This window comes from Cyprinus carpio, chromosome B4 (assembly GCF_018340385.1).
Source record: "Cyprinus carpio isolate SPL01 chromosome B4, ASM1834038v1, whole genome shotgun sequence".
In the NCBI taxonomy this organism is placed as follows: Eukaryota; Metazoa; Chordata; class Actinopteri; order Cypriniformes; family Cyprinidae; genus Cyprinus; species Cyprinus carpio.
Genome location: NC_056600.1, coordinates 4,200,243 through 4,226,768, shown reverse-complemented (window position 1 = coordinate 4,226,768; position 26,526 = coordinate 4,200,243). Strand labels below are relative to the sequence as shown.

The 26,526-nt window shown below is 34.8% G+C and overlaps 3 protein-coding genes across 15 annotated transcripts in view; all 3 read right to left on the bottom strand.

Moving 5' to 3' along the window:
- Window positions 1–2,024, bottom strand: part of dgki (diacylglycerol kinase, iota) — a 43,804-nt gene extending 41,780 nt beyond the window's left edge. For 5 of the 9 annotated variants that reach the window (XM_042721667.1, XM_042721670.1, XM_042721662.1 and 2 more), the window contains exon 1: window positions 1,289–2,019. In XM_042721667.1, coding sequence (XP_042577601.1) covers window positions 1,289–1,500 — 212 coding nt within the window. In that variant the 5' untranslated portion in view covers window positions 1,501–2,019. Of the gene's footprint in view, window positions 1–1,288 lie in introns of all 9 variants that reach the window. The other 4 variants (XM_042721663.1, XM_042721664.1, XM_042721669.1 and 1 more) reach the window with 2 other exon arrangements.
- A 1,819-nt stretch (window positions 2,025–3,843) lies between these two features.
- creb3l2 (cAMP responsive element binding protein 3-like 2) lies at window positions 3,844–22,159 on the bottom strand. The gene is given in 13 exon segments (XM_019097695.2): window positions 3,844–3,973; window positions 4,060–4,232; window positions 4,235–4,308; window positions 5,994–6,117; window positions 6,221–6,320; window positions 6,477–6,545; window positions 7,356–7,414; window positions 7,496–7,642; window positions 7,716–7,897; window positions 9,143–9,227; window positions 9,332–9,486; window positions 9,569–9,797; window positions 21,630–22,159. Coding segments are annotated over 13 exon segments (1,548 nt in total). The 5' UTR covers window positions 21,726–22,159; the 3' UTR covers window positions 3,844–3,918.
- Window positions 22,160–22,590: 431 nt separating this feature from the next.
- On the bottom strand, window positions 22,591–25,510 carry ssbp1 (single-stranded DNA binding protein 1). 5 transcript variants are annotated; one of them, XM_019097699.2, is made up of 7 exons: window positions 25,402–25,510; window positions 24,884–24,958; window positions 24,745–24,802; window positions 24,513–24,653; window positions 23,392–23,482; window positions 23,218–23,306; window positions 22,591–23,114 (listed from the first exon to the last, which is right to left on the bottom strand). In XM_019097699.2, exons 2-7 carry the CDS (start codon window positions 24,905–24,907, stop codon window positions 23,074–23,076), a joined length of 444 nt encoding a protein of 147 aa, XP_018953244.1. In that variant the 5' UTR covers window positions 24,908–24,958; window positions 25,402–25,510; the 3' UTR covers window positions 22,591–23,073. The 5 variants fall into 5 exon arrangements, with proteins under 5 accessions (XP_018953244.1, XP_018953248.1, XP_018953245.1 ...); XM_019097703.2 differs by having other exon boundaries at window positions 23,392–23,479; XM_019097700.2 differs by having other exon boundaries at window positions 25,227–25,460.
- Window positions 25,511–26,526: the final 1,016 nt, after the last annotated feature.

Genomic DNA, 26,526 nt, shown 5'->3' with positions numbered 1-26,526 from the left:
AGTATCGTGGAAATCCTGTGCATTTCATTTGAAGAATGCTAGTTATACAGAGCGCTCCGAATCAATCACTTATAAGGTTTCATTACAGTTAAGATGATGCCTATGCAGACAGTAAACCCAAAGGCAGCTCACTAGATTTTGGAACAGTGCCTGTTTTTGTCAAACTTCAAACTTGGCAAACTTCAAAGCTTCCATTTTTAGATGCTTTGCTTTAAAAAGCCGAAATTTTATCTAAGATGCTTTGCATTTTAGGCCATGCTGTCTTGTGTTTGTTTGTTTCATGGGACTTACTGACGTCTTATCTGAACTGGAGATGGATACAGATCGCTCCTTTAAAAGAGAGGACACCTTTGATCATTTCTTCATAGACTGGGCTTAATTGTGAGCGGAGGATTGATCTGCTCGGAGGAGGATTGACCTTTAGACTCTGATGGAGCAGTAAGGGTGCTAGTGACCCTCCTCCGAGGACAGGTGGAAGATGGAGGAGGGGGAGGTCAAATTAGGGGTCTCTGAGAAGAGATAAACAGTAGCAAGTTTTCTCAAGTGACCTCATGAAATCAGTGTGGTCAGGATGCCTCAATTCTTACATCGATCTGGAATGAACGACAGGATCAATGCATCCAAAAAAGCAAGCTTTAGATGTTTTCAACATGTCTAGGACAGTTTTAAGGTTGAGCCCCATTGCACAAGCAAACTCATCAATAGCTTTAGTTTATATGGGTGCACCAGAGATTATTGTGAATACTGTGTATCATTACTGTAGTGCTGAAATGACCTTTAATATGGCAAAGCGTGCCGTTTATGACCCTGACATGTGGGAATAGGTCTCTCTATGGCAGATGAAGTCTAATTCATTATTATACAGCCATGCATCGCTCTGTTCGTGTCATATTAATTGGTCAAATGTCAATTAAACAATTCAGTACAAGTGCCTGTCTGATTCCCCAAGGGTTGCAAAAGGAAAACAGCTGAATCCTGCTTGCAAATCAATAGCAGGCCAAACGACAACATAAAGATATGAAATGTTTTTCACATAATGCAATACATTTAACAACACTAGCCCTAATGCCATTGCTGTTTGCGTGAAAATAAACGAAATCTCCTTTCACGGGACATCCTGGCACGATGTGTATTATAATATTCTGTAATTTAGGTGGGTGTGTGTTGATTTGCACAACAAATGGGATTTGCATTGTTCAGTAAGGCACACAAACAAACCATCTGACACGTTCCACCGCTCCATATGGTGGAGGAATAAACGCAGTGTGGAACACGAAAGCATTTTTACCTGTACGAGATCTGTTTCTTGAACGCCAGACCTTTGAGTTTCTCCTCCAGCGAGTCTTCCATGTTGGCGAAGCTGCTCAGACTGTCGCTGCCGCCCAACGCAGCGTCTCTCCCGCAGCCGCGTGTCTGCTCGTCCGCTGAATCTCCACCGGCGGCTCCTCTGCTGCTGCGCTCCGCATGAGACGCGCGAATGTCGGCCAGGGGGTCCATCATGCTCCGGTCGGCACTGAGTGGACCCCCTTCTCTCCTCTGGTGCTTAAAAGTCCTTCCAAACCCGTTCTCCGATGTCCCTCATGGGATGAATAATATCTATCTATCTATCTGTCTATCTATCGATTGATTCACGATTCACTCACGTTACGCGCACGCACGATCCGCGGAACTACAACAACAGCTGCATCCATCTGCGAGCACATTCTGGGATTTGCCTCCTCATCCTCCTCCAGCATCGGGAATGAAAGTAGGGCAGAGGGGTCTCTGACTGGACACGCTAAATGCGTGGTGATCTCTGACGTGTCCGCGATAGAAGCGTCTCCGCTGAGAGAGCGCGAGCGAGACGCGACGCGATGCAGAAGAAGCGTGTTTACGCGAGCGTTTAAACCGGACCTGATTGTGATAACAAACCCTTTGTTCGGTCAGGAACCTCCTGAGACACAGCGAAAAAATAAATAAATACACAAAACATTTTTAAAATAATAAACATAGCTTCTTTAGATTTATGGCGCTTGTATATTTCCTTTAAAATTTGCCGTATTATAACCAGACTCATAAATATTAACATATTGGGCACGCCCCCATAACGTTTGTTACGGCAGAAGAGCTTATATTATTATTATTTGGCCACACCCCCAGTATTTGATGTATCAGAACAGCATTGGATGTTAATGTTAATATAATGTGATCATATTAAATCATATATTTGTTAGTTCAGTGCCTTTCTTTAAGTGTTAACTGCTTATTCTAATCCTGCAAAAAAACAAAAAAAACAAATTGATATTGATAATGGCAATTTTTAATAATTAATAGAAAAAATATTTTTTTTTCGCTTGATAAAGAAATTAACTTTATAAAAAATAAAAATAAATTACTCTTTTCACATGACATCCTAGCACGTCCTTTTAAAAATTAGGAAAATAATTAAAAATGGCACATTGAATCTTTTATCAAACTAGAACAAATGCATTTACCCAAAATATCCTATATTGCTGCAATTGAAGAAACACCTCCATATGTCCACAACAGCACATTTATCCAAGGGTTAACATATAATTTTTCCAAGAAGTCATGAGAGTCTAGGGACTACATGCATTTTTCTTCTAACACAATTTGGCTAATGTGATTTAATGTATGAAGTGCATCATCTGAGCTCTCTGATGTGGAGAAAACACCTTTCTTTTGCATAAAACCCCCTGAGAGGCTGAAAAATTACAATGCAGATCCAGTCGTAATAAAAAGAATTAATAGTGAAGCAAATAGATGACATAAAAACATCCTAGTAAGACGACAAATATAAATCAGGCTAATTTAATAATTTAATATAGAGAAAGCATGGATACACAGCAAAATGACGGCTCTGACGCCTGATTTACAATGCTTTTACTAAGGAAAATATTTATTTGCTCGCAGAAAAAACAGGACATTAACAATGCAGAGTGATTTCAGGAAGAGCCAGAGATTGCATTGTGATGCAATGAAAGTGTAATATAGTTAAGACGTTATGCTAAATACATAAGAAATGCACACCATTTCCGACACGGATGTTGCGTGACAAATGTTTGCATCTGAATGCATCACATCATGAAAAAAACATCTCCTTTGAAATGCTCTTGTTTCAAGGATGGCAGGCATGCTAGAAATAATAAATAACTGATCAATTCTACGAGGACGTAGTGCAAGCGAGTCGCAGATCGCTCGGGACTCAGGTCGTCACAACCGTTCATATCAGAGCAAGAGAACGCTTGATTTGTCAGCGAGCGTCTTTTACTCCCTCAAGAGTGCAGACGGGGTTTGGATGGTGGCCAGATGAGGACAAAAAGGGAAATGTGTATTTGTTATTGATAGGGAGGGTAATATGATGGGATTCGGGGATTGAGGGAATGAGAGCATCCATCCTTTTCATGTCAAGCCCATATTGTCCAACATATCCACTGATATAAATCACATCAATTCATATCTCTCCCAACACACTTACAATACAGGATACTGCAAATATTTACATATTCAGACAAATGCTTTGGAAATTCGCCATCTTCAAACTGCAAACAGAGCTTTTTTGTCTACAATCTTAATACAGTTTGAATCTTTGCACTATTTTTTTAATCTTTGGAACTGTATTTTGATTGACATGCTACATCGTTGTCATGTGAATATGAAAACAGATGCAAATATAATATATTACTACACAATCTCAGTAGCATGGGGCAAATAGGCGAAAAAGGAAAAAGAAATAATATTAAAACAAATTCAGAGCATATAAAAAAAAGAAAATAGTGTACATGAGTATCAAAATTTGATATACTGCTGGAATGGAATAAAAATACATTTTTGAGTTTTTGTGTTTATTTTAAAAAAGGACATCTAAGTAAAACAATACTATAAATATGAAGCCTATGGCCCGCCGCTGCAGGGATCTCAGGTCCTCTCCAGCTGTATGACTTTAGCCGTCTCGTTTGACCACTGATCTGACCTGCCAAAACAAAACCCAGTGTTCAGCATCCATGTGTTATCAAAGCAATCTTTAGATCGAAGCAGCCACAGAAGGACGGTCGTTACCTGTGTGAGTGCAGGTCTATGAGAATGGCCTTCTGCGCTCGTGTTTCATTGGTGTTTAGAATAAGTGGGCGGGGCTCTGCTTCCCGAAGCTCCGCCTGCTCCTGTTTGTGCTGCTGTTCTAAACGCCAAGCCGCCATTAATTCGGACTTCGGGGTGACGTTCGGGTTAGTGATAATCCCATCCGACCGAAGGGATGAGGCTCGTCCAGACCCCCGTGCTCCGGAATGGACAGCAGGTTCCTGGACCTCACTGTGGAAATGAACAAACATCACACTGAAGGACTTTTCTTACTTCTTTTTTATTAAACAGATGCAAATGGCGAAGATCACACACACACACACACACAGTTCTTTTTTGTTGAAATGATGAAAATTGAGAATGTAGGACTTACACACACACACACATAAATATATATTTACTATTGTTTTATTGTGTGTTGTGTAAAATATTTATAATGTAAATAAATTACATTACATAAATTATCATACACACCCTACTAGATCATATACACACACACACACACTCATAATACTAATATATATAGATATATATATATATATATATATATATAATATATATATATATATATATATATTATTCATATATGTACTTAATAAGTAATTTTAGTGTGTGTGTGGGTGTCTGTAAAATATATTGAACTAATAAATTAATAAATTACATTAAAGTATCTTTATTAGACCATGTACATGTACAGACATGCAGTTATTTAGATATATATTTAAGCATTTAAATGTGAAATTTTACTTTTTAATAAAATTAAAATACATATTTTTATTTTTTTGTAAATATTTAAACAGATTAAAAGAAATTAAAATATATCATTAAAATATTTATAAATAAAAATATAATATATATTATATTAATATACTAATAAAAATAATTATTCAGATATTTTAGATATATTAGATATTTAAAGTACATATTTTACTTGTAATATTTATAAGCACTGCTGACAGTATCTGTTCATTGTTTGTTGTGATTATTTTTTTTAGGTTTTGAAAATCTAAAAAGAAAGTAAAAAAAACAAAACTTTTTTTTTCAACTTTTATTCATTTATATACTTATTAATTGTATTGCTCATAATTGTAAGACTTTTTTAATATCTAATATTTTAATAATTAATTATAAATTATATCCTAAAAGGCCAGCAGGTTCTGGAAATGAACAAACATTACAACCGTTTTCTTTCTTGCTGTTACTAGCAGATGTCTCGGCTGAGCATTTGTGATTGTATCACATGAGATGGATATTAATATCAAGTGTAAACAGCTCTTTTATTAGTACAGTAGTGTTTTGTTAGAGCGGTGCATTAACTGAATGACGCGCGTGGGAGAAACGTGATGCGGGCGGATCAGAGATCAGCGATGATTAAGCGATCGCTCTGCTTTTAAAGGCATGATAATTACTGGCCCACTCCAGCACTGATAATGACTCTCAGCAGCTCAAGAGTGAGGCGCAGACCACTAATATGGATCCAAATCCAGCCTTTCCTTCATTCATTAGTCAACAAGAGACAGAAGCAGGGACTGCCACAGACACGAGTGAAAACGTTCAGTACGACAGCGGCTCTAGTACCTCTGCATTCTATAGAAATGAGTGAAAAATTTTATATTAATCACTAACATATATAAATTTAGTCATATTAAGTATTACTAATCTATCTATTAACAATATATATATTATAATAACAATATATATTTAAAAAGTATCTATCTATCTATCTATCTATTATATAAAATTGTGTAAAGTGATCATATATTATATATACATATGATTATTTAAATATTTATATTATTTTAAAATATATATTTTAATATATATAAATGTACGTATAATTACATAGCAAATGCATATATCTAATTAGAAGTTGTGCGTCTCTGTGTATTTTTGTACTGCTATCCCAGCATGCATACCTGTGGTGGTGTACGAGTCCTGTATGGAGATCTCTCTGCTCAGCTCTGTTTTGGTGATGGAGGAACAGGGGCTCAGGCCTTGGTAGAAACTCCCCAAGAACACGGAAAAACACAGAACCACCACCTGCACACATACAGCAGTGCTTCTGTTAGTGCTCATTCTCTCTCACACACACACACACACACACACACACACACAGCTGAACGTTGATGCAGGAAGCGCTCACCATGAGGCATGTGGAGGTCTGGGTGCCCGTCACCCTGCAGGACCGCGGGACCTTTCCTGCCACCGCCGCCTGCAGTGAGTGCAGCTGCTGCAGCAGAGACCTGCCACACAATCAATACAGCGCTGTTTACATAGCATGTATCATTAATGACTGAAAATGAAAATTCAGCTAGCAACAGAAAGTGTGAGATCAAAACATGAGCTAATGACGGCTGTAGAGTGTAGTGCAGGTAACTGGAAAGGGTCGAGGCGCTTACTTGTTGGTGCACTCCAGTGTTTCAACTTTCCTGCGTAACTCACTGTTCTCGCTGGAGCAGGTCTCCACCCTGTGGATGGAGAGGGAATTGCAATGTCACATACAGATATTAAAAATATCGCACTTATAAATTTCCTTAACATGAAACTGGATTTGCAATCCATTTTACTTACATAATGTCACTTACTTCTGAGTGAAAAAAAATTATGAGAAAAAACGGCAATAGATATTTTATTCAAAATATATACATAGATATATTATGAATCATTTAAGTACTTTAATAGTTAACATTAATTTAATTTTTTATAAAATTCTATGTAATTATTATACACTTTAATTACATACCATAATTATAATGTAACATGCTGTTTACCCTAAAGTTCTGCAACATGAATTTGAAACTTGATTTGCAACCCATTTAACTTTCATATGCGACTTATTTCTAAGGAAAAAATTATATTTATTGAAGGAAAAAAAACCTCTATACGTAAAATATACATTTTATTCTACTTATATACATAGCTATACATGTAAATACATTTATAATTTAAATAACAATTTTAATGTTAAATACTATAATATTTTATATTTTAAGAATTTAATTATATTAAATAATTCTAGGTGAGAAAGAATATTTAATGTAAAAAGAAGTGCAGCAAGTCACTAAACTTTAAAGACGATTATTTGAAAAAAAATATTTTTTCTTGGGAATAACGTGCAGCTATGAAATATTCACAATAATAAATGTACTTTTAAGCATCAGTAAGTCTTTTACGCTTGAACAACACCTCTGAGAATGAGTGGAAAAAGCTGTTTTATTTTTCATAAATGTTACATTCATGTATGCTAATTAAATATGATGAATATTTATCAGACTTACTTCTTCTCTAAAGCGTCCATGTACTCTTTCTTTTTCCTGCGGCTCTCTTGTGCTGAAATCTGAAAATCATGAGTGTGTTTGATATGAATTTTAGTACTCAGATGTGAAGTATGCATCTTTTACAGTTTTACGAGGCTGACCTTGTTCTTGATCTTTCTGCGGATCTTCTTCAGTGCTTTCTCCTCAGCTTTGGACAGGGGCAGTTTGGTGGGCACGGGGTATCCCTCAGCGATGAGCGTGCGTTTCTCCTCCTCCGTCAGCAGGAGAGGCCCGGAGCCCTGTAGTTTCTGTCGGATCAGACGAGAGGAGGTTAAGAAAACGAAACACGTCTGTTAGTGAACAACATGCCTCTGTACTCACATGAGGTGCGGTCAGCAGAGGAGAGCTGGAGAGGGAAGACGGGGCTCTTGGCGCCACCTTGAGGACAGCGGGGGTCTGTGTGGGACTGGCGGGAGCACAGGGGTGAACGGGACTCTGACTGCCCTCAGAGTCGCTGCCGTGAGAGCTGGGAGGAGTGGGCGGCATCTGCAGAGACTCCAGGCCTGCTGAAGAACATTACAGATCAATTCTAATTGCTTCAAATCACAGCATTCTGTGGACAAATATTTGTAATAGATTTATTTTCTACAAAGCTGTGTGACTTTCATATTTCTTCTATTACTCTGAATAATTTTTCTTCTCAAATAGTAATAAAAGTAATAAATATATATATTTTAAATGATTATATTACTGAAATGACAACCATTTAAATTAAAATTCAATTATTTAAAAGCAAAAAAAAAATCAATATTTCATACCCTTTTTTGGTAATTATGTAGTCTTTTCTTCTAATAAACAAATCAATTATTTAAATGATTAAATTATTGCTTAAATTCAATTAAAATATTTTATTTATTAAAATGTAATTATTTAAAAGTCACAATTAATATCCATTTATTTTTTTCTGCCAAGTTCAATAAGTATTATGAGTATTGAGTGCTTTCTTTTCAAATAACTAAAATAAATTATTTTGATTATGAAATTATTTGATTATTAAATTACTTTTTAGATTAAATAGCTTAAATTAAAATACTTAGGTTAGGTTGACATGAAATACTGATTTTAGTTAAAAAATGTTTTTAATTTTAATCGAAATAGAATTTAATTTAAATTGTTTAAAAAGTATTTTATTAATTTAAATAATTAAGTGTAGTTATTTAAGATGAAAAATACTTTACACATGTACCTGAAAAAAAATAAATTATTAAAATTAAATTATTGAAAACTAAAAATATTTTTTTTTTTAAATACACATGTACACATTTTCTTTCTTAAATAACTAAAATAAATTATTTTAATTATGAAAACACTGTTTAAATAATTTAAACAAAAATATGTATATTATTCAAATGAAATGATTAAAAACTAAAATTAATATTGCATTACATTTAGCACAAAAAACATGTAATGCATTAAATCTTTTTCTTCTCAAATAACTCAAATGAATCATTAAATTATTTAAATTAAAATATGTAGATTATTACAGTTTAATCATTTTATTTTTATTATTTATTTATTTATTTAAAATAATAAAAAAAATAATAATTTAAACAAATTTATTTATTTTTTGTGTAATAATGTACAGTCGGGTCATTACTGAAAAATAAACCCATTCAGGACAATTCAAGCACATGAACTGTTTATGATAATGACCAGGTGACTGTATGTTATTTACTGTAATCATTAATGAACTACGGTATTTTTATTTTTTGTGCAATAACCCAAAAATGTCAGAGCCATTGTTTTACCTTTGGGTGAAAGGTTTAAGAACTGATCCACCTCGTGTGGCTCCAGTTTAATCTGAGGGCTGAGACTCTTGCTGTCCTCCTTCACCTGCAGACACGAGCAGAAACCAGCACTTCAATAAAATCCCACTGACTGTGTGTGTGTGTGTGTGTGTGTGTGTGTGGTCATGTGCTCAGGCTGAGCGGTCTGACCTGAGTGGCCGGAGGGGTCAGTGAGGCGTCAGTCACAGGCTCAGAGGCGGGACCCTCGGGGGTCAGAGTGAGGGTCAAGGTGGGCAGCAGCAGAGGCTCCATCTTCAGCCCTTTATCCTCCTGCTCCATGGGCCACTCATCATTGTCTGTGTCACCTAGAGCACATATCAAATTGCATTTATTGATTTATTTTGACTTCTGTTAACAATCCAGAAGCAGATTCTGGCCGAGTCTTACCGGCGTCACTGCCGGGCTCCCCGGGCAGATGGGACAGGGGCGACTGTGGGCGCGAGTCTCCGCACAGAGAGTAACTGTGCTCGGCTTGAATGTGCGGCGGCACTGGAGACGCAGGGGTCAGATCCTCCTCCGTGTCCATAGCATCTCCACGGCCAGACAGGAACGGGTCGCTTAACAACTGACCCAGCAAAGCCTCTTGGGACAGATCATCCAGCAGCTCGGTGAAGTGCTGCACAGGAACCAAACGAATGTGAGAGTTAGGCATTTAAAATTAAATGATTCACAATCTATATTATTTAATGTCCAATATAGATTTATTTTCTTATTAGTGGGTATGCATGTAATATGTTTTTTTCTTCTCAATAAATAAATATTTACATTAATTATCAGTTTAAATTTGTTTACATTTATTTACATTTTATTAATTATTTTTTTTTTGTTTGGATTATTTTATTTTATTATTATTATTATTATTATATTTATAAGTAAAACCATTCTATATTTTTGGGGGGTAAGTAATTTTTTTCTCCTTTTTCTAAAATATCCAAAGTAAATTATTTAAATTAATTTATATTTATTATTTAGTGCAAATTATTTAAATTAATTATTGAATTGTATTTGTGTTTTATTGAATTATTTATTGATTTTAAGTTATTTATTTATTATAATTTTATGTTATTTAAACTAGTCTAATGACATTTAATGTTTTCAATTAAATATTTTAAACTAATATCAATATTTCATGCCCATTTATTTATGAGTAAGCACACACGTCATTTTCTTCTTAAATAAATAAAAATAAATTAAATAAAACTATATGTTATCAGTGTAAATATTTTATTTATTTAAAACAAAAAATATATATATTTCATGGCCAAGTTCTTATTTTTTTAATAGATTTTGAAGTGTGATAATGCACCATCAGCTGCTCATTACTGAAAAATAAACCCAATCATGATGATTCAAGAGCGTCCTTATGACAATGATCAGGTGACTGTAGCTTATTTACTGTACTCCGTTCACTCCAATATATTAATCATAATCTTTACTTTAAGTGCAATAACGCAACAAAGTCTTAATAGTGTTTTACCTTTGGCTGAGAGGTGTAAGGTCTAGGATCAAGCTGTGACTTTAGAGCTAAAATCAAGTGCTCATTAAACTGCAGCTAGTTAAACACACCTTAATTGCAGACTGTAAAACACCAGCACATTTCTTTGAAGATCAGATCTCATACCCTAGACTAGAGGAACAGACTAAACATGATAGCAAGTGCCCACAGGGTAACCCTCTCCACCAATCAGAGCGCATCACGCTCTCTCTCATCCAATCAGATGCCTCGTTCCTAGCCCAGTGAGAAGGTTTGATTCAGGGCCAAAACCAACAGACAGCTGCCTCCCCACTCCTTGGCATTCCTATGGGTGCGTTCCAGCCCCTTAGCCTTTCTTAAGAAGGTCTCCTGCGCCTCGAACAGGTTTGGACAGGCTGAGACGCTTCCAGACATTTATTTCATCTCTTAAGACTCAGGTCAGCAGGTTTCCTCAGCTCTTGTCCTCAGGTGCTGTTTAGAGGAATGTTCTGAATTCAACATGTCAAGCTCAGTCTACAGCATTTTTGACGTGTTATCATAAACAGGGACGCTATTGAATCATTATGATTGGGTAAATTTTTCAATAAAGCCCATCTGACTGATGTGCATTTATTCCAGATCACACTTTTTCCATGTGTACTTGCTCAAAACACAAAGAAATGTATATAAATGATTGACTTTAGCTTTAAACAGTTAAATTAAACTATTTAAGCTAGTAAAACAAAATGTATTTATTTTAAACAATTATTAATTAATCATTTATATTGTTTATATCATTTATATTATATTATATTATATATATATATACACACACACATACATATACATATATATAGTTATTTAAGAAAAGTAAAATAATTTAATTTAAACAATAATTAAATCATCTGCAAATTATCAGACTGATTTCTGAAGGATCATACGACTAGAATAATGATGCTGAAAATTCAGCTTTGCATCCCAGGAATAAATTGCGTTTTAAAATCTATTCAAATAGGCAACAGTTATTTTAATTTGTAATAATATTTCACAATTTTACAGTTTTTACTGTATGTTTAATCAAATAAATGCAGCCTTGGTGAGCATTTCATTTTCACACAAAAAAACAAAACAAAAAAAAAACACTTTTAAACCATTTTTTAAATTTTTTTTTTTTACAATAGTTACTATATAATAAACAAAAAAAAAACACTTTTAAACCATTTTTTAAATTTTTTTTTTTTTTTTTTTTTTTTTTTTTATATTGGTCATTTTATTATATAGAAAATTTACATAAAAATTTATTTTTTTTATTATTTTTGGTGTTTTTGAAATTACTTAAAAATCAACATTTATCTCCAAGGTTTCAGTAGGTTTTATGAAAGCCAATGTAAGACTTTTTAAAGACCATTTTAAGACCATTTAAAGAATTTTTAGGTAATAATTGTTCAAAGATTCCTAAATCAAAATACATGATGATAGGTTATATTTTCTGTGAAATTGATCAAATTGAAGTAAGTTTACGCCTATAACAAATATCCACCAATGGGCTCAGATAATCAACTTAATTCGAAGGAAAAAGTTTTCACCACCTTCTCCTAGATGTTTGTTCCTGTTTTAAGCATAAACTCACTTGATTTTGTCCAATTTCTCAGAAAAAAAAAAAAGACTTCAGCTATCTTCATTTTGCCTCTGGATTAATTTTTATTTTTTTTTGATGTTGTTATGATTTTTACTGGAAAACTAATTTCTGAGGAAGAGATTTATTCTATGCAGTGCATGCACTATTTAATTCCACTACTTTATGTATTTAAGACATTTTAAGGCTTTAATTTGAAGAAGGGCAAACCAAGACTAATGTAAGACCTGCAGAAACCCTGTCTTTCATATTTGCAATGGATTATGGGATTGTATTCTCCACAAAATACACAATGCTGCCTTAAGATACAGTCACATTTACTGTTGTTCAGTGAATCTTCACAGGCAAAATTTAGTCATTTCAATACACACAGATTTGGCAACAGGTTCAAACTGGTCACGCTGACCAACAGAAATGCCATCTAGGTAAATAGGTCACAAGGTTTCAGCAAAGATGTCCAAAAAATGAGTTAAACAAGACCATGCTGAGCAAACTGGGAAGGAAAGAGGTGGAGTCTGGGCTGAAAATGGAGAGAAGCCAGCGTATGGGATCAATTACAGACTGACTCAGAGGTCTACCAAGTCCAGAAACAGAGAGAGAAAGACAAGAAAACAGCTAAACCTATACATAAGGCAAAAGGAGAGACAAACCATTTGAGAATGCAAGTGACAAAGTCGCTCTGGAATGCCTTGCCCTAAATTTTCCACTTTTGTTACTCAACAGCATCTGTGTCTGCGCCCTCCATGATGAGAAAACGTCTGGAGAGTAAGCATACAGGTCACAGATGTTTCTACAGAGCCTGCCGTCCACCAAAAACACACATCAAGTGTGTTCTCTTCTGAACTCGCTTAAACTTCATATTTGGCAAAGAACTGCTTTTCTGGAATGTCTTCTTTGGCCCAAAACTTATAGAATGAAAATGGTAAGCATTTCCAAGGCCACTTAAGGTGAATGCTTCATGTAGCATGAAGAAGAGAAAATCGCAGCAGTTCGAATCAGGTCAGGAGTGGGTGAAGCCTTTAAGTTGTGTGACATAACATGTCATAGTTGTCATCTCCTGGATGCATTTGCACCCGTCATTTCTGTATGAATTCACACATGGTTACGGCTGTACGAAGTCACTGTACTATTATGTCGTTTCTGCATCAGTCACAGCTGACATGCAATTACATCTGACACTCTTGAGTGTGTGATGAGATGATTATGATGATTGCTGGAAATTGCTGGGTGTCGACTGCTCTCTCTCTAAGAGGAACAGAAGACAGCGTTCACTCCGAGGAGGACAGACGTGAGGTTTCCTGTGGTTTGAAGATAGAATTAATCACTTTTAAGTGCCTGGTCTGTGATCAGTTCCTTTACTGCAATGGAATAGAAATGCACTCCATACTGCACAGTCTATACTTCACTTACACACCATCAGTTATCATCTCGGAAATTAGTTTGTTTAGGTTATTTTCATGCCAATTTAGAGCAAAACTGTCTTACTTAAAATTATGGTTATTATTGAATCTCAGAAACTTTGTGTGATTTCATGCCTAAACAAAACACCATATCAGCATTAAAGTATATTTAGTTTCATTTTTAAATTGTAAAAAAAAATGTAATTATTTTTTTAAATTAAAATTAATATAATAAAAACGTAAAATCGTACAATATTTCTTGGCAAATAAAAAATAAATGTGTGTGTGTGTATATGTGTGTGTAATATGTATATTATATATGTATTTATATATATATATATATATATATATATATATAGATATATATAGATATGTCTCTGTATGTATGTATGTATGTGTATATATATATATATATATATATTCCAATATATATAGATATATATATATTAAACAATGTTATTACTTTTAAATCATATACATTTTTATTTTAAATAAGATGTGTCTATATATATATTAACCAAATAAATGTAATCAAAAATAATGTTTAAAAATATAAAATGTATTAAAAGCTATATTTTTTAATTAAAAAAATTGTGGTGTGTGTGTGGTAATATATATATATATATATATATATATATATATATATATAATATATAGATATATATATATATAATACGGGGCACACATACATATACATATACATATACATATACATACACACACACACAATTTTTTTAATTAAAAATATAGCTTTTAATACATTTAATATTATTTTGAAATTAATGCAATATAATAAAAGAACAGCTTTGTAATGATCACTACATAAAAAAAATCTTCCTGTTTAATATTTGATAAAATTTTCCACAATTTTGTTCACTATAAACATACTAGTGAAAGTACTAGTATGAGTAGTTTGGGAGTATGCTGATTAAGATGTGCCCTACTCCATCAATACAAGCGGCTGCATCAAGCTGGATGGATTCTGAGAGTGAAGGCTTCTTTGTCCGTAGTTTGGATGGGTGTATAGTACATGTGGTTTCACTGGGGGCAGGGTACTGCAATTTGACTCTTTCTGAGTTTTTGCCCAGCTGGAGAATCTGAATAGTTGTTGGAGATGTTGTGGATGATAGAGTGAGTTGTGATGACAGAGACGGTTGGGGTAGTAGTGTGGTTGGTTTAGGAAGGGGGCTTTTATTTTTTTGAACTTTTAATTTTTTTTGAGGGAAGAGGAAGTTTATAAGCCAAATGTGGACACAGATGACGCAATGCTTTAAGCAGCAAAACAGATGTGAGGAAAGACCAACCCGCAGGAGACAAAGATCAGCGCTGGTGAGGCTGGACCTTGTCCTTTACACACCGGTGGATCTGACTCACTGATATTAGCCACTGAAAATCTATTTATTTTAAACTGAAGTGCTGTAGACTTAAGGAAAGTCAATGTTTGCACGGTTGACGGATCTCTTCTAATGCTGTTGTACAAGAAATGTCTTATTATTAAGTAGTGGTATTCCAGGACAGGAGCCAATGCTAAGTGACATTAAGCTGGATTACAAGGGTCTCTTTGACCCAAATACAGAGTTAACCTGCCATACAGGACATTCGTTCAGAGTTTAATGTGTGCCTGCAATGCTACTGTGAATCAAAACAGCTCAACTTCCAGTAACTACATCAACAAGCAGGGTAAAGTATTAATAATCAGCTCATAAATAATCAACAAGCTAGAGTCAAATTCCATGAATTGTTGCGAGACGCTCAAGATTTGGAAAGAGCAAAGAGCTTGTGGATACTAAACTGGAAAACGGAAATAAAATAAATTGTGAAAGTCCCATTTAGTGGTTGAGTGTAGGGCTGCATGATAAATCACATGCGTTTATTATGCGCATCTTGACAGTAAAGACGGTTCTGTGATTATTAGCAAATCTCCAGTACGTGCTACGCAATATCGCATTCATTATCAGCGATGATAAATGCATGCGATTTATTGTGCAGCCCTAGTTGAGTGTACAATCTAGACAGAGAACAAGGGACAAAAGCAGTCTGGGAAAAGTTTTGTTTCCTTTTCCTAAAGTTCACTTTGCAGATCTCAGTTGTGCCAAGACAAATCCCACCACAAGTCCTTCACTTTTTCCATGAGTCACTTTCCAAGTGTTTTGAATTGGCCTGGTTCTTGTGCAAGCTGCTTGTGTGCAACTGTTGAGCATGAAATGTGTGTCATCTTCAGCTTAATCCACTGAAAGAAACCTTAAGGGATAGTTCACCCAAAAATGAAAACTTGCTGTTAGTTGAGCATTAAATGTGTGTCATCTTCAGCTTTTTCTTCTGTGGGAAAGTTTGAGGAGATTTTTAGCTGAAACGCTGGTCCTTGGTGATTCATAAAATGCAAGTCAGCCGCTAGTCACTTGAGAGTCAAAAGAGGAGGCAACCAACACAGAATTAATATACCCATGGCTCCTGGCGATATATCGAGGTCTTATGAAGTGAAACGATTGTTCTGTGCAAGAAACTGAACATTATTTACAACATTATTAAAAAATGGGGAAATCTGATTATTTTCGGCAAACCTGTTCATTCAGACAGTTTGATTCTACTTAATTGGCTAAAATAACCAATTCACCAGTTTGATTTCGTAATCCTGCAATCATATCACATGTACACAATTATATTAAGACCTCAATATATTGTCAGGAGGTGTGGGTATTCATTTTATGTTGCTTGTAAATGCTTTTTTGACTCTGAAAGTGATGGCAGCCATTGACTTGCATTGTATGAATCACCAAGGACCATGGTTTGATCTAAAAATCTTCTTTACTGTTCTACAGAAGAAAAAAAAAAAAAGACATTTAGTATGGCCTGAGGGTGAGTAAACTAACAGCAAATTTTCCTTTTGGGGGGGGACTTTCCCTTTAAAATCGACTGACTGTGCTGCTAATTCACAACATGACCGAACACGTCCTGCAGTTTTTGGACCTTCCCCCCGCAGAGTGTTTGGTGATTCTCAAGCTCCAGGGGTTCAGGAAACAGCTCCACTGGAATCAACATCTGGCCAATAGTGACCTTAAAGGAGGCTGGATGTAAACATGCAGTGACGCGGATAACAAATAAATAAAATCTTGATTGATTGGAAACACTTGATCACCAATCTGTTTGCTCTTTCAGGGGAGGAACAGGAAAACTCTGACTGAATGGAGTGAGAGACACCCTGTGTGCCCAATACACAAGCAGCAATGCTGTAAATGAGGGATGTATACCACTGTAACATGCTATCGATTTGCACAAAAATTTATATGGAAAACTATGAAATAATAACGTGGATCTAAATGACAATACAGAGAGAAACGTGTCCTAAACAGTTTTATAATATTTGTCTTACTGTTTTGAGTCAGACGTACTATTTATTAAAATATCTGATTGTTTGGTTTGTTTGTATCACATCACAAATAATAAGAGTAGAAAAATGAACTGAAATGATGCACTTTTTTAATTTAAAAAAAGTATTTAATTTACTGGATTTTACATGAAATTTACAGAATTTAATGACATTTTACATGGTTCATTTATTAAAATGTACTAAAACTCTATTAAACAATTGTTTAAATACCAATGCGGCACATTGAAAATCCTACTAAATTTCAAAAATAATCTACTTATTTATTAACATATATTATTTATTAACTTATACATTTAAAAAAATAAAGATAAAATATTGTATATTTTTGATATTTAATACTTAAAAATGTAATATATAAAAATAATACATAATATGCAAAAAAAAAATATATATATGTATATATAAACACAAAAATTAGGGGTGTAAACCAATGTGCTTTCAAAGTCATAGCTCAATTCAGTGGCTTTGCTGTCGCAGAAAAAGAGCGTTTCTCATGCAATGTTATACTCCCAAACCTAAAAACCTTTACTGCATCGCAGGACCTCAATTACAACTTCTTCACTGCCAAATTAAGTTGTTTGAATCAAAGAGAGATCAGCCTCCAAGGGGCTCTTAGAATGACTGGACAGAAAAGACCAAATGAAACCACAAGATGGTGATGAATAAATTGGGACGTGATAATGATTAATGAATGTTGGGGCGCTCAGCAAAGGTCCAGGCTCAAGTTGCAGCTCATACAAACCATCCATTCAGAGCAAGAGTGCAAGAATGTGTGTGGCAGATACAGCCTGCAAGAGCGACGGACGAAAGCCCGGCCCTCTCGGAGAACAGGCCGAGTCTGTGTCCACCCGTCCCACAGAGAGCAGAGAGGAGAAGACGGGCCGCTCATGCCCAACACACTGAGCACAGAGGGTTTCTCACTCCGCTGAGTCATCAGAACACCACGTGATTCCTGAGTGACAAATGTTATCAAAATGTCAGCGCGCTCAGGAACACAAGATCAGGCTGTCCTGACATGCACTGACCACACACTTTTTCAGGACCAGGATGCTGTCAATAATCGGACCTGATATGAAGCATCACACAGTCTTAATATGTAGAAAAAGCAGTTTTTTTTTTTTTTGCTATTTTAGTACGCTGCTATATGGTTGCTAGGGTGTTCTGGGTTGTTGCTAGGTGGTTTCTTGTTGGCTGCATTTTTTATAATGATTTATTCTTGTAATTTGTATCATAATGGAAAAACTTTAGTATCAAAAAGGTATTTTAGTATCATTATTATTTATAATTAATCCGATTTATTTCTATATTTTCAATTTTCAGTCAATTTTAGTAATTTTGTTGTCATTTTTAGCTTTTTTGGAAATCAAGCTAAACTCAATTTTATATATATCTGCTTTTAACTTTAGTTTCAGTTTTAGAGAACTATCCAAACCCTGTTTAAAAACTGTTAAAAACTTATTAAAGAAAATAAGTCTGGGGACTGTAGGGGCCGTGTGTGACTATAGTACTTTTTGCATTTATATAAGAAGTATATGTAAATTTGACCACTGAAACCTTTTAGTCTGTTTCAGTCCCACAAGACCTTAAAAATACAAAGTTAAAAAAGCACAAATGTGGAGCCAGACTCCTGTGCTGTGTTTACAGTCACACACGGCCCCTAAAGTCGAGACAGATGACTTATTTTCTTAAGATATCCTCATCGGTCCACTGTTTAACATCACAGTCAGAGTATGCCTCATTTTATATCTTATCAGTTTATCACAATTTGAATCACAAAGGAAATTTAACGAAAAGCTGATTAATATGTTAAGTAACATTTCAAATTACAATAGAAACTGATAAAATCACCCAACCCTATAGTTCACTGGAAACGGCTGTTCAGATTCAGTCCAATGTGACAACATTAACTAGCATTTTTAGGAAAAAGAAAATCATCTCAGAGTCAAAATGACCTGAACTCGATATGAGTAATAATAACCTGTGTATCAGCAATAGATCAGGCTGATTGATTTCCATGAATGTTCTTTCTTTGAAACCCCACTTCCCTGAAAAATGATCCGGTCACTGACCTAAATGTGTTATCAGCTGATCATAACATCAAACCATCAGCTGGGACAAATGAGAACTTCTGATACAGAAGATATGCAAATAAGCAATGAACTACTACAGCTGAAAAAGGTTACAAATGAACAACTAACAAACAGGTTAGTTCACAATCGCATGCCTGTCCTCATATTCGCTCTGGTTTCCGCATCGGGCCAGGAAAGTACATCTGGTTGCCACAAGGCCCGGCTGCATGAGATAATGTGCTTTCCAGGCTAATCGTGTCGCTGTGATTATCAGCACTAGGAAATGCTGAGCACGACGGCCCAACTGCTCCCCTTAGCATCTCCTTAACCCCCCTCCTAAAGCAGGGAATGAGCCTTGGGTTATTTTTACTATTTCAAACCCACTGAAATATGACAGATGAGACTTTAGTTCAAGAGTAAGTGGCAAAAAACCCTGTTTTGCAGGAAGGTATGAACACACACCCTCTATACAAACCCTTCCCAATAGAAAGCTGACAATGAATGAAAACATAATCGCAACTATCAGTTACGGAAGACAATTACTAGGCCTAAAAAGGGCATGTTTGCATTCCTTAAATAAGATCGTTCTTCCCAGATATGTATTATGTCAAGACACTTCCAATTCCATTGAGATTTTGCACTGTTTGGCTTTTCATAACGTGTTGTTTCAGACTACAGTGGAACGAAAACATCCAAAATACACTTTATTTTCATGTAATTTATCTATTTGCATGTGTTCAATCACAAGCCAGAAATCTCCACTTCAGTAGCACTTACACGCAAACTTTTCATTTTGATTCCCTTTTATATTCAGAGGTGTTTGTTCATATCTCATTTGTCTGACTTTATACTTTTTATTCCTAAAAATGTGGTAAAAATGTCCTTTTCTAGCTGTTGACAGCATTTTGTAAAAATTTCCTTTTCTAGCTGTTGACAGCATTTTCTGATTTTTTTTTTTTTTATTTTTTTTTTTTATATCAACAAAATAATTTTTAACCTGCCTTTAAACAGTGTTCATGTTTTTGTTCTGGATATGTATGCAAATTAGTGCATATTTAAGCATATAATGCCTCTTTTGCATATTGAAACAACATTTCTGAAAACGTGTCACACCAAAAAAAAAAAAAAAGTTAAATTTCTTAATGCAAAAAAATTAAGTTAGGTTCTATTAATGTATTTATTTGATTGAGTATTATATTTATTTATCTTTTTGTTTGTTATTTCAATTTTTAAAGTTAATGGGTGTGAATTGAATTTTCAGTTGAATTATAATGCAGAAGGAAGCAGCCCACATGCAATATGCATAACGATAACAGACATATGCAACAGGCTGAACTCACAAAGCAAGCTCTATTCTCTCCAGCTGAGAACAGTTTGCATTGTTGTGTGGAATTCCATGTCAACAAACCCTGGGGAGCGAAAGTAAAAGTGAGGAGAACCGGCGTATACAAACCCATGAGGTGGGGGGGCCGATGGGACCCTAAAACAAAGACCCCGTTCTGTTCTAAAGGTGAAGGAGAATATGAACCCTTCACAACCTTTACAAAGCATATATAGTTCTCCTGGAAGTGTGCGTTACCGCCCTGATACCGCCGGGTTATGAATACCAGACACACCAAACTGCTGCACCTCCAACGCTTGCTTTGATGTCATCTGGAAAGGCGTTATGCACCTTGTCTGTTAATTTAATTGGGATGTCGGCTTAGAAACCACTCGTAATGTACCACACATCTGGAATTAACTTCATTTGAAGTGGCGTTCATCTATGAGGATCATACGTTTAGCAGTTGACATGTTCTGCAATGCTGCATTTTAAAAAGCCATTGTATCAAAGCATAGAGCTATATATCTGTATCTGTGTAAATGCATTCATTCCATCTCTGAGCAGCATTCTGCATTCTGTGTGTAAAGACACCTCAATGCAGTGAAAATAAAGTTTTAAAAATGGTTACAAACATGAGACCAAAATACACTTTCCCTGATGCATTCATGTATATTTTAGCCTCAAATCTTAATGTTAAATAAACAAAAAAAAAGTACATGGACTTTTACGCACCAACTACCCAACTGTGAACCCCCTAATTATGCAACAAGTACAGGCCCCTTTGAGCAGAAGTTGGAACGCAAACCTATTATTACATAACCTGTAGCAACTCTTCAAGGCTTTGAGCACTATATTATGACTTTATCCAAATGGGCTAAACTTATCTGCATTGCTGTGTGTGGCACTGCATGAGAAAGATACAGTCACTGGATGACTACACCATCTGAACTTTATCCCTTGGAGCCAAGTGGAACCCAAAGGCACATTAGCAATCTGACAAGTCTCATATAGAGTGTCTCTGTCTGTGATAGACCAAGTCATTTAAAAAGCTTGTATATGACTAAATGGAGGAAACTAGGAGGTTTAGAGACGTTTGTGCATTAGTTGCAACACATGCTATGAGGGTGTAAGTGAAGATGGTTATGGTGCCGCGGAATTATAAGAAGATTCCCACTTACAGTGCTGTATAAAATGTCGTTTTCCCCGGGTTCGGACAATTCGCTGAGATTTTTGTCCCACTGTAAGAACGGTTCCCCGCTGTCCATTATTTCCATGCCTCGAGCTGTGTCTGTAAATCGCCACGCGCAGCGTCGCTTCAACGACTCCACAAACGACTATTTGTCAGCGTGTCCGTCAAAACACTCGTCAGGTCGCGATTCGGAGTGAATCTGGTGCTGTCAGCGCAAAGTTGGGTATAACTTGCGCGTCCGTCGCCAGTGTTATCGGAACTTTCCTCTCCGCTTCCTTGAGAAATGTCGCCCCTTCGTTCTCAGACGAGCAGGAATTCGGGGCGGGGAAATGATGGGAGTTGCAAAATTTGTTTACAAAGGACTGTTTGGGGGCTCTGATACTTTCAGGAAACATTTCGGATGTTTCCGAGCAAATATTATTATATGCGCCTTTCAAGCAGTTTCTGTTTTGTTACGCTGTTTGTAAACACTAAACATATTCGCCTTAAAAATGCTAAACTTTTCTATCCAATGTCCCGCCCTTGGAATCCGCGTGGCGACCAATCAGATTGGCTGTTACGTTTAAAGCTCACGAAATCACAGAAGACGGACAGCCCGTCTGACCAATAAGATAAGGGTAATGTATTGTTTGATTGAAGTTGATCTGATTAAATTAGATTCGGTTGAATCTCTTGACAAACCGTATAAAGCCAAGAGTACCAAACTCTGCGCACCGCCTCAAGCCCCATGTCTGTCAAAAGATTTTTGCGGTATTTAAACACCACGGAAAAGTAATCTTACCTTCTTTTTTAAAAAAAACATTTAAGATACTCTTAGTATATTCTGGAGGCTAAGAAAAACAGATAAAAAAATTACAATCAAACGACTACAACACGATGGGTAAAATGCGCACAAACAGACGGACAAGACTGAAAAACAAAAGTAAGAAATGAAACTACTGTTCTCTCAGTTTCAAAACCTAAATTTCTGAAACCAGAAGGTTTATTACAAGTCCTGTACATTTTACGTCACATCATATAGACATAAGTATTCAAAACAAATCCTTTACTGACAAACTATTACATTTATTTGAGAACATTAGCATGACATTACAACAAACTGGAAGTGATTTGGTTACAAATAACTTCAGATAGGATGCTTTTATTTTTCACAAGTCAATGGGGGGGATTTAGCTTTTTTTTCCCCTTATATAAAGAGAGTCTAATCCAGTTCATGGCTCTGGAAAGTGTTTCATGTCAAAGTGCATCTGTCAGCGCCCTCTGTCAGAAATAAGACAGCATGACACAATCATACAAACATCACTTCTTACTGTATGTCTATGTATGACTGTTAAAACTGGACAGAATGATACTCAGAGTTTAATATCAGTGAGCACAGTAACACTATATAAAATATCTTCTTTTGGTTCCTAAAGTCTGGGAAGGTGTCTTCATTACTGGTCTCGCAGATTTTCACTTAAAAACACAATATTATCTGTGGAAAGAGACAAATGATATTTAAATCTGAACTATTAAAGCAAAAACAAAACATAAAACACAAGCAGTTAAGACATTTATAGTCTGTTGTGAACTCTGACCTGCGATAATAGTTGTTGCCTGTCGCCTGACGTTGTTTTTATCCGTGTACTCTCCATAGTCAAGCTTTCCTTCCACAAGAATCCGAGACCTGAAAATAAGGTTGATTCTAGGTTAACAGCTGCATGATTTATTTTTATATCTATAAATCGCTCCAAAACAAATACTGAACACACCCTTTCTTTACATACTGATACGCCACGTCTCTGAGGCCTGGTTTGAATACTGAGATTCTGTGCCATGTTGTTTTCTGGCTGACATCTCCTGCTAATAAAAAAAAAAGGTACAAAACCATTTGTTTAAGATCTTTTAATAAAGACAATAATCATATTTGCACCATGAAGACAATTTGCTTTGGGAAAAAAAAAAATCTGTAAATATGTCAATTTCTGTGAAAGCATACTGGAAAATCTAGAATTAATTTTGCTTGTTACTCACATACTTTAAAATCATCTTTTTTTTGTTATGATTTTTTTTTAATCATTAAGAAAATCTTTTTTTGTTTTTGAAAATTTAATCATTCCAGAAAACCATAAGATATTCAAGGGGTCAACACTGATTACATGTTTTTTTTCTTTATCCATCAAAAAATAAGTGAAAAAACAGTAAAATGAAATAAATAAAATAAATAAATACTTTAAAAAATTAAAATAAATATACACACAGTCCCACATTTCATACTGATTTATATAGTGTTGGAAACACACATATGAATAAAAGGTTAAAAAATACGGCATTTACACATATAAAAAAAAAATAATACACATATATATATCATATCAATTTATATACTTATAAAAGTATATTTTTATATAAATACTGACCCCAAATTATACAGTAGTGTATATTTGTTATTACAAAAAATTATATAAAAACATAAATATCATCAAATATCCTAAATCACACTGTTATAAACAAAATATAAGCAGCAGAATACATATAATGTAAATTATGAATATATACATATATGTAGATAACAAACACATGAAAAAATATACAAACAATTTTAATAATAATAAAATCAAATAATTATATAAAAAATGAAAAACATGAAAAATATATGAAGAAAATTGATTTTATAATATAATACAAAAATATTAAATATTATATCAAATAATTATATAAAAATTAAAAACATGAAAAAAATAATAATCAAATACAAATATGTATATAAAAAAATAAGATATAAAAGAGAAATATTTATTAATAATATTAACGATAATATAGTAATATGTATTTAAATGCAGGCTTCTCCATTACAAAAATATGATGGGAGTAGTACACAGACTGATCTCACCTGTACTCATGGGTTCTCCCTCCCCTGACCGCCACATCTCGTTTGTTGCCATGGAGAAGATGGTGACGGGGTTTCTGCCCTCCACCTGTCTCATGACGGGGTCCTGTCCCACGCGCCCCAGCAGCTGCACACGGTTAATAGCTGTCAAGAGACAAAGCAAAGACGAAGGACATTTATCAATAACATCATGTCACTCAAAAGCCAGCACATACAGCGCCTGACAGATACTCACATCTCTCCAGGATCAGATTTGCATCTGTAGTCCTGTGCCGGACGAGCTGTTTAAGTATCTGTCAGGACAGAATAATAACAGTCAGCCTGTAATAATCCTAATGAGCAAGCATGAACACTTCTGCATGTTGTTTGGTTACCTGCGCAGAGGCATTTCTCAACATCTTCTCTACTCTGTGGAGGATCCCAAGACGTTTGCTGACAGCTCATTCACTCTATAATGGGAAAACGGCCTTATCAGAGTAATATAGGTATAATATAAAACATAAATGACATAAAAGAAAATTAAATAGACTATCTGCATTATTCTTAACCGTCTACAAATGCCATGTGATGTAGATCTAACTTAGTTCTACATTAACCTCTAAAAAAATTTTTTTTTTTTCAATAGTTCATGCAATGTTATTATATCACGTTCATCAAAGTGTCATATTCGGCTACTTTAAACTGTAATCATGTAAGATCTGTATTTAAGTTACTTACAGCAAATCCAATGATGAAACACGTTAATCTCCCGCCATTCACTTAACGTACATCAACTAGTCACGTTTAGAAGACGCGTGTAATAGTGATTGTGCGCTTTACACCGATGATTTATAATCAGTATCGTCTTCGCAGTTTATTTAAAAGACAAACGCAAAGATAAACTTCGACTTACAAGTTCAGAAGATCTTGATGCTCTATAACCCTACGCTGTTTCCGGTGCGCTTGGAAAATATTCCCCAGTAGCAACAAATACGAACGAACGCCGGTTCCCGTTCTGTACTCTTATCATATTCAGAAAATAGCGATTTTGTTCAGTTATACGTTGTACCTTCATTTTTAAGAAGTTTATTTGTTATATTATGTATAGTTTAAATCAAAAATGATTTTTATTTTGAATGTCAAATGCATATTTATGTATGAAGGTTACATTAAAATTAATGATTTTTTTAATGTTTGATTATTATTAAAGTTTTTATTTAAAATGATTATATTATTCTATAAGATCTTTATTAAGAATAATAATATATGAAATGAATGATTACATCTTAAAAACCTTTGTATAAGAACGGAAATTCACTGACACACACACACACACACACACACACACACACACACACACACACACACACACACACGCAAAAACAGAATAAATATCACTTAATATTTCCATTGTGTGTCACTTCCATTCAAGCTGTAATTCTGTCAATTTATTGTATGCAAAAGTAAATACATAAAAATGTGTAATTCTATTTATCATTTATATTTACACTGCAAATGCTCCATTTACATACACTTGCAGTTTATTCATTGCATATACAAAAACACCCATTCAACAGTTAGGTTTATAAAAATGTCACAGACACAGATGTTTATTAAAAACATTGGTATTTTTAATTCGAGGCCTTGAGGTACATTGAGTTCCTGAAAATCAGTGGAGCCTTACAGAGAAAAAGTACATTCAAACAAAAACCAACCAAAATAAACAAGTGCATCAGTACCAGTGGCTTTAGTTACAGTACAGCACAACAAATATGAAAAAGATTCATATTCATATTATAATATTGTGATATGTTAGAGTGGCCTGCCAAACTTGAAAATGTGCACTGAAAAGTGCACATCATGTTCACTATTTTATAAATATTTGAGAATATTAAATGTTCTGTACTCTGCATTGAATTTCCATCAAATTGGCGATATTTTACACATATTACCGTGATAATAATCCTGAGTGTAGACAAAGGCAGAGTTAAATTCAAAACATAGTAGCTAAGACACAATACAAGACTCAATCTTAAAG

Coding starts and splice junctions, on each gene's coding strand:
- ssbp1 (XM_019097699.2), bottom strand. CDS start 24,907: ATGTTGAGAAATGCCTCTGCGCAG. Junction 23,307..23,391: donor TATCAGTATGTAAAGAAAGG/GTGTGTTCAGTA, acceptor CCTTATTTTCAG/GTCTCGGATTCTTGTGGAAG. Junction 23,115..23,217: donor GGCAACAACTATTATCGCAG/GTCAGAGTTCAC, acceptor CTCTTTCCACAG/ATAATATTGTGTTTTTAAGT.